The 10877-nt window shown below is 39.7% G+C and overlaps 2 protein-coding genes across 2 annotated transcripts; one reads left to right on the top strand and one right to left on the bottom strand.

Annotated features, from left to right (window-relative positions):
- Window positions 1–1965: 1965 nt before the first annotated feature.
- mul3 (mitochondrial E3 ubiquitin protein ligase 3) lies at window positions 1966–3237 on the top strand (the record flags this gene model as incomplete). The annotated part of the gene is made up of 4 exons (XM_079243055.1): window positions 1966–2079; window positions 2152–2239; window positions 2338–2458; window positions 2526–3237. The coding sequence occupies 4 exons, from the start codon at window positions 1966–1968 to the stop codon at window positions 3016–3018; spliced, it is 816 nt and encodes a 271-aa protein (XP_079099181.1). The 3' UTR covers window positions 3019–3237.
- Window positions 3238–4013: 776 nt separating this feature from the next.
- On the bottom strand, window positions 4014–10336 carry eif2b5 (eukaryotic translation initiation factor 2B, subunit 5 epsilon). Its single transcript, XM_079243054.1, has 16 exons — window positions 10160–10336; window positions 9801–9925; window positions 9468–9653; window positions 9186–9363; window positions 9025–9105; window positions 8869–8946; window positions 8466–8778; window positions 8231–8376; window positions 7204–7345; window positions 7024–7125; window positions 6398–6499; window positions 6169–6259; window positions 5961–6084; window positions 5729–5854; window positions 5492–5602; window positions 4014–4270 (listed from the first exon to the last, which is right to left on the bottom strand). The coding sequence occupies exons 1-16, from the start codon at window positions 10316–10318 to the stop codon at window positions 4208–4210; spliced, it is 2127 nt and encodes a 708-aa protein (XP_079099180.1). The 5' UTR covers window positions 10319–10336; the 3' UTR covers window positions 4014–4207.
- Window positions 10337–10877: the final 541 nt, after the last annotated feature.

Raw genomic sequence — 10877 nt, 5'->3', positions numbered from 1 at the left:
CTGTTTCCAGTAAGGAATTTACATTTTCTGTTGAAGCACTCTTTTCTTTAACTGAACAAGCAAAACAATGGGTAAAGGTAGCATGAAAATGACAAAAGAAAAAATGGGTACACATTAAAAACAGGTGTAAGCAGCAGTTGGACGCTGTTTACAAAGAGAGCAATCTGTCCACACTTTAGTACACAAAGAGGACGAAAGAAAAAGGAAGCTTGTAAAGTTTGTGACGCCTGACTTTATGATTCATGATGGTATAACACAGGTCACTATAGATCAGAGCAAGAGAAACACAATCAGGTGACAGCAGTAGAGGGTAATGTACTTTGGTGATATGGACCTCTCCAGGAGGCCACAAGTTAAATCTGAGAGACCATGAGATGATTAACCAGAAACAGACAATGTGCACCAGGAGTCACAAACTTTAATATCCTGTTTGGATCATGATGGAAGATTTTCAACCACTCAAGTTCTCATTTATTAGAAACCTTATCTGTTATTGGTATCTAGGTCACATGGAGTTGTCATCAGAAATCAACATGACTGCCAGCACTGCAGGACATGCATACCTGGTGCAAAGCAATCATACAAAGTGACTTTCTTCATTCTTCTATTCAATAAAAAAATATTCCTTTTTGAAACCGTGACTTGTTATGTTGATTATGAGAAATGGCATTCATTGTATACTTCAGCAACTTTTGTATCCCTCAGGATAAATTGGAGGATTCAGGGTAGAAAGCCATGTTACTAAACAATTTGGATGCACAGTGAAAGATGTGATGATATAAACTGCAAATTCAAATATTATCTTGACAGCATGGCCTTTAATTTTCCTGCAGAGTATCAGAGATTGCTCATTATGTGGCAAAATATATGCAAGTGGAGGAATGACAGAAAGAGTGGTGATTACTATAAGCTCTTCATCATCAGATTGTGTAGAGAGATAGAGCCAGGTAGTGAGGTAACTTTATGCTGAAGTGGAGGAGGACAACATGCCAAACAGTTTAGAGGGGGCAAAGAAGACAAGTGGCCTTTTCTCCTCATTTATGAATTAATGCCTAAATGCTCATATAATAATAGATCCATGAAACCTTTTTGAGGAAGGACAGTATGTTACAGTATCCATAAATGCATCATGACTCAGTTTACAAATCATCCCGGTCATGACTGCATCTTTCAAACTGGCAGCATTAGTCAGCACCACACCAGCACAAACAAGCATCAGTAGATGCTGCACTATTATGGGGGAGGTATGTGGAGATAACTGTACCTGGGACAAAAAACAGACAATTTAATCAAAAGAAAATGATAAAAACAAATAATAATGGGAAAAAAAAGTATATGTCCATTGTATAGCCACCTGTAGCCTTGATTAGTTCGGGCTAAATCCCTTTCCATCTCCTTTCTAAACATTTTCAAATACCTGAAGAAATAAATTGAGAGAATTTTTAAAAAAAAAACCAAAAAAAAAACTATAAAAATATATTTGAATTTTACAAAATCGTATTTTGTCGTTTTGAACTATCAGCTGATGATTTATCAAGTGATAAATCTAATGTAGAGAAACATAAAGTGTATTTTAATGACAAAGCTGAACGACTCTGCAGCTCTGTATGTTGGTTGACATTTCCTTGCTGCCACCTAGTGGACAGAAACGTCATTGCACACGCTGCTAAAATCCTATTGGCTGACACATAATGACGTACTGGGAATACAAGGAAATTAAACAAACCATTTGGTTTCGCTTTGTGTCACTAAATTAGGATTGCGTTATAACTTTGTGGTGTTCTTTTAACAGGTGAGCATTGTTTAATTGTTCTATCCCTTTAGTTAATACAATACAAAGGCAGTTATATTACTTATTCACTGGCAGCGTCTGTGAGTAGCTTACTGTGACCCCTAGGGTTGCCACTGACCCCGGTACGTTAAGTTGCATTTAGTTATGAATGGTTTCTCATTACAGGTACAAATATGGATGACTCTCCTCTAAATCATCTGGTTTTGATCGGTGTTGGGTCCAGCTTTGCGTCTTGGTTATTTTATCATTTGTACCAGGAAAAGAAGATAGAGTTACAAAAACTGAAGGCAAGTTGATATTGCAGTAAACTTGAAATGTAGTTAGTTTTCTGAGTTTTTTAACATCCTTCTTCATTGCAGGAAATACCTGTTTTCAAACCAGATCAGCATCTGCTTAAAGTAGTGAAAGCATCCCCACACAAGCGACTCCAGTATGTTGCAGTTGAAGGTAGAAAACTGTTTTGATATTTGAGTAAAGGATCATTTGAAAGACAGTCATGAAGATATTTTTAATACTTGTTCATTTTTGTCATATGTGTTTTAAAGGTATGGTCCAGCCAGATGGGGAGCCTCTGGCCAGCAAGTTTGTCCCTCAACGCTTTGGTGTAATTCAGAAGATAGTTTCAGAGGAGCACTGTGAACACTGGGACTCCACGAGCAGATCATGGTACGCTGAAGCCAAAAATACACACACACATGTTGAATCTACTTTTCTAATGCAGTTGTAATTTCAGGAACTCTAAGACAATCAAAAGGAACGAAACCAACGACTCAGTCCCTTTCACTCTGATCAGCCCTGGAGCCTATATCGCTGATGCTTCTGTGAAAGTGCACGAGCCCCAGAAGGCCTCGGGGTCCTACCTAGAAAGGGTTTATTTCAAAGTGAGACATGCTGAAGAGGGTTTGGTGGACATTGTGGTTCAAGAGCTGAGCGGTGAGAAACATGTGAAAATGAAGGAGACCGAAGAGCTTCTGCATGTTGGAAGCACGCTGACAGGTTTCGGTGAAGTGGTGCTGGAGAAAGAACAGGTGATGAGGCTGCAGGCCCCGCTGGACAACCGCAAATACATCCTGATGCCAACTGATTACAGAAGCTTCATAAACAGACACGAGGCTTCAGCCAGTATGTGGAAGAGTCTGGCTGCTGTGACTGGGATCACAGGAGCTTCTCTTCTAGCCGGTGTCTTCTTTGGTTTCTTTGGAAAGCAAAATGACAAATCAAAGTAGACCTGTGGGGAATTCAGCAGATTTAAAAGCAATAAGAGTTGTGCTGCTGCCTTTTGAGCATCTGCATACTGTCTCAAATTAACTGTACAACTTTCACTACAAATGATTTTGCCTGTTATCATTTCTTTTATGGAAGTTATGTAAAAAGGGGCATCAAGGCCTTTCAGGCCTTTCTTTAATTGGCTTTGAGGCTGAAAAAATTAACATTAATGAAAACACAAAAAAATTAAGAGAAAGGTTTCAAATCAGAAAACAATCATTTTAACCAGAAAATACAACCAGGGTCCAATAAAACTGGCAACAAAACAAGACAAACTAAATTCTTTTTAGAGCTTTAATAAAATTTAACTTCTCTGAGGTGTCTTCTTTGAACATTTGCTGTATTCTTTTTGCTTTGGATGACTTAAGGGACCAATTCAGTGAGTTAATTTGCTTAAAGACAAGGTGGATATATTGCGTCTGCCAAGAGATGGAGTGAAGTTTAAAACCATTACTGCTTTTTTTTCCTTAAACTAGTACAAAACGTTTAATACTGTGGCCCACACTGCCAGAAAATACAAAACACAATAAAGACTAAAAGGCTTATAATGCAGCATGCACAAGAATTAAGTCAGTTTTTATTGCAGCTTCATCACAAGAACAAGCTGTTACTTTTTTTTAAAGTGAATTTAGATCAAATGTTTAGGTGAACTTGTTTTTTTCTTTTCTTTCCAAGATGTTTGGTTTACTGTGAATCTGATCATAAATGACTGTCATGTTATTTGATTAATTGCCAAACATCCCTGGCCATTCTGCTTAGACCCAAATGCGTTGATGGTGATCGTCTGCCTCCTTGTTGCTTTTACTGCACTGCTTGAAGTATGTTCAGAAACTCAGTTTAGTATGATCAAAATGGGATTATTTCTTTTCAAAAGGTGGTGTTTTTATTTTTTAAATAAAGCAATTTTTCAAAAATACATTTCTCCACATGAATATGTAAAAAAAGAAAGTCACGTGCACACACTTCAGTCCATGTAGTCCGAGACCTGTTCTTTATTTGACAGATATTCAGAGCAGCTCTTTCATCTGCTTCACCTGTACAGAGCAGATCCTGATGGTTAGTGGAGGCAGGGGAGGGAAACCCAACAACAACCCAAATCCCTCCTGTCACACAAGAGTGAATTGTTTATAGTCGCCCATTCTGAAGCACTCATTCGCCATCCTCTTCTGAAGACTCTTCAGCTTCTTCTAACCACTGGATGAACTTCTGAAGCTGTTGCAGATGAAAACAGAGAAAACAGCTGTTAGAGTCTGCATTGCAGAACGCTTTTCTGATACAAGAGGAGGTGAAAGGTAGTCCAGTTAAGGTGATAGTAAAGCGTACAGAGAAATGAGGAAACAAACTTAAGGAATCTAAAATCTTGCATTGACTTATTTTCCAAAAGGGGACCAAATTCACATAAATATGCTTTTCAATAAAATTCTACTGAGTGAATACAAAAAAAAAATTCACTAATCTCTGGCAAACTGAGAAGAGATTTTTTTTTTTTGTTATAGAAGGTGGAATACACTGGAGATCATGATAAATATTTCTTTGATTCTGGTTTGAACCAAACTGTAACAGACTGCCGGGTCTAAAAATCTGGTTTCATGTTGCCAAGCCTCACTGAAGAATGTAGCATGTCAAGGCTGGCTTGTGTTTCACATCCGACAGAAACGCTGCTGCAGAAACAATTCCTGAAAGTGTTTGTTCCGACAGACGCATCACGGTTTTGTTGAGCATTAGAGCCACGTGGCTGCATACAGGTCAGAGTGCTCATGCTGACCTCCGTCCACCACCACAAGCAAATAATGGACAAGTGAGCATCAGAACAATAAATGAAGGTGAACTGGTCAAATCAATCATCTTTTCCCACATTTACACTATATGGATTGCCAGGTCTGAATGCTTCAATTACAATTAAAAACACAACAGTAAATCCACTGTGGGAAGAAGGAAAGTGGAGAGTGGGGTGCTTTGGGTAAGCTTTCATGTGGATGTCACTTTAACACATACCAACTACCCAAAACATCAATGCTGGCAAATTACAGCTGTCTATAGAAATGGTTATTCCCTAATGACAGTGACCTCTTTCTGCTGCACAATGTGCCTGCAATCCTGCAGAAACTGACCATCTCCTGGGATGTTCTGGACATACAGGACTACATGGATCTGATCATACAGATCACACAGGTTCAATAAACCCCACGCCTCGACACATCAACTCACCACCATACATAAACGGGTTTGCCAACTCCCATTACTGCCTCCATGCTTGGAAGCTGATGAAAAAGTCAGTATTTCATAAACAGCTGCTGCACTTTACCTCTGGTTATACACAGGGAGGATGAAAACCAACCTCGTGACTAAACAACACACACTGAGACCAGACGGTCTTTATAAGACGTGTCAACAAATCATCCTGCATCCTGACGGCACCCACACATCACCTACCCCTTGGTTCTTGCGGAGCCGTTTGCTTTTGTCTGTGACGGCTCCCTGTGTGAACCAGCGTAGAATCATCTCCTCCTCCAGGATCTCCAGTTGGTACATGTTCATCAGGACCTGGGTAACAGACATCACAACACATCCCCACTTTCAGACCAGATGACCACACAACAACTTCTGCACCTTTACAACAAAACGCTCTGGTTGCTTTAATAACCCACAAGATCAAAGATTGATCCAGACCTTGACCATGGCAGCCCAGTGGCTCTCCTGCTCCAGGAAATGTTCCTCAAAGGCAGACAGGCAGTCCAGATGGTCCTGTGCTCTCTTCACGTAGTTCTTAAACACTGGTGACCATTTCTTTAACAACTGAAAGCAGAAGAAAAAAAAAGAAATGATTAAACTTTCTGCGATGTCTAAAAAATAAAGGACAGACATGACGTATGAGGATGATAAAAGATCTGCTGCTAATGACCGGCAGGAGCAGAGCGACGTATTGTGAAGCGTTGAGTTGGGGCCCCTGCTGCTGGAACGGATACTCCAGCACCACCCTGGTTAAAATCTGCATCACCTCCTTCAGGCTGATGTTGTAGGCATACCTGCAGAGGGACAAGGTGTCAAACTAAACTAAAACAGCCAAACGGAGCTGCACAGCTATGAGGAAGTTCACAGTATCGACTTACTTCAAAGAATTGATTTCAAGTACAAGATTGTCACAGCTTATGTTCTCCTCCAAACCCCTCTGCAGAGTCCCGAGCACCTCCATCTGGAAGACTAACCAACACCAATCGAGAAGTTATTTAAGATCAATTACGTGAAATTAAACCTGAAACTTGTCTCAGATTTTGCTGCCTATACTTTGGCTTTTGAGTCAGCAGGGGGCAGTCTCACAGAAAGAAGCTGAGTTCTCACCTTTGACATCATCCATCTCAGGGGAGGGAATGACCAGATCGTCAGGCCCATCAGGCTCACTGTCCTCACTGTCACTCTCAGGATCTGGGTTCAACACCAAACCTGCTCAACAAGAAGCAAAACATTTATTAACCCTTTGATGCATCATGTCCACCACAGTAATCACCTATTTAAAGGCTGTTTTATATCATATTCATAGGTAAGGATGGTATATTTGCAATTTTGCCACTTCAGTGGACATTAGGAGAGCTGCCAAACACACCGCCGCTTACTGAAGCATAAACAAATATAGTATAAGATTTCATATATACACGTACATGTAATTACTATGTAATTACTAAGTTTACCTTAGTGATAAACAGGACAAAAAAAAGACACTATTTCTATAGAATATTAAATAAAGAAACTCAATAAAAGTCAAATAATAAAAAAGACAAAGAAAAGTGTCTGTGCATGTCTGTAGAAGTAAAATATTGTGGAAAAATGTGGGAAAATGCAGCATTGTTTTTTTAATCACTCATGCATCAGAGGGTTAAGAAATAAGCTGCTGGGAAATTGGACATGGCAACACAGGAATCACTTCCAGACTACAAGATCAACCTAAGACAGCTGAGCTGCGCTCCTACCCCAGAGACACTGCGGCAACTCGTCATCCTCTGCGTCATCCAGACTGCTGGCCTTCCAGATGTAACCTTTTCCTTCCGCTCCAACTTCTGCTGGGTTGAAAACTGGAGGACAGAGGAAAACACAGTCACTCTCTCAAACACATAATCACTTTAATTGCATCACATCAAGTCATTACGCACCTTTCTGTTTGGTTTTGTCTTTACTTTGGCCCACTTCTGCATCATCACTGAGGAACTCGTCGTCATCTTCCTCCTCCTCTTCCGGATGGTGCATGGACACAACTGTTCCCTCTGGCAGAGAGATTTTTGGTCCAATCACCACCTTAAAAACAGGTCACAGAAAAATGAAGACACAACTGGTGCCAAAATTCAAAATGATCATTTGAGTAGAAAAAAAAGCAATAAAGTATTAAACACAAGCACATCCTTCATCAAGCCCAAAGCTGTGCATCATAATACAAACAAAAAAGATCCCTGATCATTTGTTTGAATATGCATTTCTGAACAAACCAAAAAAGGAGTTATTAAGTCAAATTGTTTATAAAATAATTGAACACCATAACAACCCTAACACAGTTAGACAGCTAAAGCTCTACAGATAAACATCCTCTTAGCAAAATCTCTTTTTTTTTTTTTTAAAAAAAGATGATAAAACCATGATAGAAAGTTCTTCCTTATGAAGTAAAATGGGGAAAATCGATGCAGCAGCTGCACGCGGTTCGGCTAAGATGCAAAATTCTGTCTAGGCCAGAAACGGTTTTTACAAAAACTCCTAGATGTCACTGCATGAAGCCAAAAAGCCTTCTGATTACCCAGATGCAGCTCTAATTTGTAAACATTAGCTTTTTCAATGAAATTTTGACAAGAAGTCAAACAATCAATTTAACTTCCTTTTATGCGTTTGGCGTCGATGATCACACAACTTTTTTTTCTTGCAAAGTAGCAAACCTAAATGAATTAAAAGGTTAATTAAACCAAATAAAGTAGTTTTTACAAGTTTCACTCTGCTGGATCTGTTGGTATAGATAATTGGAAAACACTGACACATTGTTGATTCCTTGGAATAAATTAGGCAACAGTTATATTTGGAGACAACATCTGGAAACACCTGTATGGGAACTACTGAAAGTTAACCTGCAGCAATAGAGACAAAATATATACAACACAGTTTATGATAGAAAAATAGGATTTTGTATGTGCAGCTTACATTATAAGCCAAGACGCACTGTTTATTCAGAGTCACAGCCTCTTTGACCTCAGCTTTGTCACAGACCACAGACTGCCTGATCACCACATTACTGGCGATGTGAACATTATTCCAGATGTAGGCACGGTCCAGGCTCACGTTATCACCTGTAGCAAGAACACAAACAAATGTTACACTTGTGTGTATCAGATCCATAAAGTCTTTCAGGTACATTACGGTGGATCAGGTAGCTCACCTATAGTGCAGTTGTTACCAATGACACTATTAGAAATGTAACAGTTAGCACCAATGCTAGTGTCACAGCCTATGAGAACATTCTCCTCCATTTGGCTGCCATGGCCCAGGCTGACTCCAGAACCTCGGTACACATTGTGGCGAGAATATGTGCAGATACGTCCCTCCTGGTCCGTGAAGTTGGACTCAGGCGTTAGGGGGTAGATCCACCGCCTCACAAAATCAGACGAAACGGAATCGTACATGAGCAAGTTGGATACACGGACACCATAGCCATCCTTGGTGACATGCATGTGTATCTGGTTGCCAAGAATCTAAACAGAGACAATGAATTACAGCCTTGTGAAATAAATGTCCTCTGTATCATAATATCATGCAAAATGTGACAGAAGACTGAGCAATACCTCTTCATTTACTAAAATCCCTCGAACAAAGTCGTCCCGTGTTTGGTAGTCAAAATTATCAGTAAAGAGTTCAGCAACCTAAAAAATGAGAGAAAACACATTACTAAATCCTAAAACAATATGTTGAATATATTAGACATTTGTATTGAAACTGACCTGAGGGGAGCAGATACTGATATGGCAGTCCAGGAGGTCGTGTCTGATTTCAAACTCATCACTTCCACTATGGAAAATGTTCTACAAAACACCAACAACGGCAGCTACCAGTCAGTCAAAGCATTAAATGGGCATTACTTACTTATAAAACCACTGCTTACCATGGGGAACTGTAGCCTTTTCAACCCTTGTGTCTTCTGGTAGTGTAAAATTTGTTGGCTCTTGCCATCCATAGCTACAATGACGTCCTCCTCCTCACAGCGGGATTTGTGACCTGGTGAGGACTCTTTAAAAATCATGGTCATCACCGAGATATTCTTCTCCATCTTTCTCCGAAGCCTGAGGTACACAAAAAGCAGCTTGGTCAATTAAATATGTTACAATCAATCCCTTTAGCTTCACAGAAGGGCTTGCCATACATAGGAGATGCAAAGATCTTGTACCTGTGCTCTTGCAGTGCCTGGGTGACATCAACGTTGGATACAACATCTCCGTAAACCAACACAAAGTCAGACCGCACTAGGGACTTTGCATCAACATCCCTGAGGACATCTCCAAGGGAACGGTATAGATCTGAGGTGATGATGTGGACTGTGTTTGGAGAGCTGGGTCGACACCACTTTGACTTCCTATCAGAGACAGTGTCAACGTCCTCTTTAACAGAGTCCACTTTGCTTAGAAATAACTGTACTAATAACACTTACAGAGACAATATCAATGTCCTCTTTAACAGAGTATACTTTGCTTAGAAATAACTCTGTACTAATAACACTTACAACAGGTGAGCCTTGATCTTACTGGCCATCCAGCAGCAGAAAACAAATGTTTCTTGTACTCCAGTGGACGTCAGGAACTCCAAAGTGTAGTCTATCATGGCAGCATTACCCAGCGGCAGCAAAGCCTGAGATAAATGGTTGTGACACATCACGTTAGCAAAGAAATGTAGGTGTCTCAGCGGTCTCGCATCAATATTGTTATTCCTTAAATTAAACAAAAAAAAAATAAAATAAAGCTTAACTTGTTTTTTAAATAGACGTGTTAACAGGTTTTAATGTGTGTCAGAGCGACTGTGTATTTGCAGCATGGGCATCAATGAGTTGCTTTAGCATTCCAGTTAGCTTAGCTTTCCGCCTACCCTCGGTTGGTCCTTGGTTACCGGGAAAAACCTCCGGTTGAAGCTGTCAGCGACTAAAACGGCTTGAAGCGGCTGCTCCTCTTCCTCCTGTTCCCCTGCACCTTTCCTACCTGGAATGCCAGAGCCAGATCGACTCTGTTTTCCTACTTTACCAGCCATGTTTGACTCCCCGATGCGCGACTGTGTCGTCAGAAACAACTATGGTGGCTTCGAAGGGACAATCTAGTGTTGTGTCGTTGTCGGATTTTGAGTTTGTAATGGCATCTTTTTTGTGATTTTACTCTTTAAACTTAATATGTATTTGAAAGTCAGACTGAAAGTAAAGTCAATTAACTCACTTTACTATTGTATCAGTGTTTCCCAATCTAGACAGCTCTCAGAAACATAATTGAAGTGAAAATTATATCGTCACAAGTACTGGCACTTAATGAAAAACACTGAAATTTGGTGTTTAAAGTTATATTTGGCTTTATTTGCTAATAAAGCAGTATCTTTTAATATTTACAAGGCTTTTGTCAGTTTGACAACACACGTAATGTCCAACAATAGGTGTATCTCTTATGATATTGTGGCCGTTTCAAGTGCAAACTGGTTTAAATAATTCAAGAAATTAAAATATTGGATGATTTTTTTTCCTTATTTCACATTAAGTTAATCTTTAAATTATATTGTACAACAGAATAGTTTTAGAGAAACAAAGTTTTTAAAAAAGTTAACA

This window comes from Telmatherina bonti, assembly GCF_933228915.1.
Source record: "Telmatherina bonti genome assembly, chromosome: 7".
NCBI classification, from domain to species: Eukaryota; Metazoa; Chordata; class Actinopteri; order Atheriniformes; family Telmatherinidae; genus Telmatherina; species Telmatherina bonti.
This window is presented reverse-complemented; position numbering and strand designations above follow the sequence as displayed.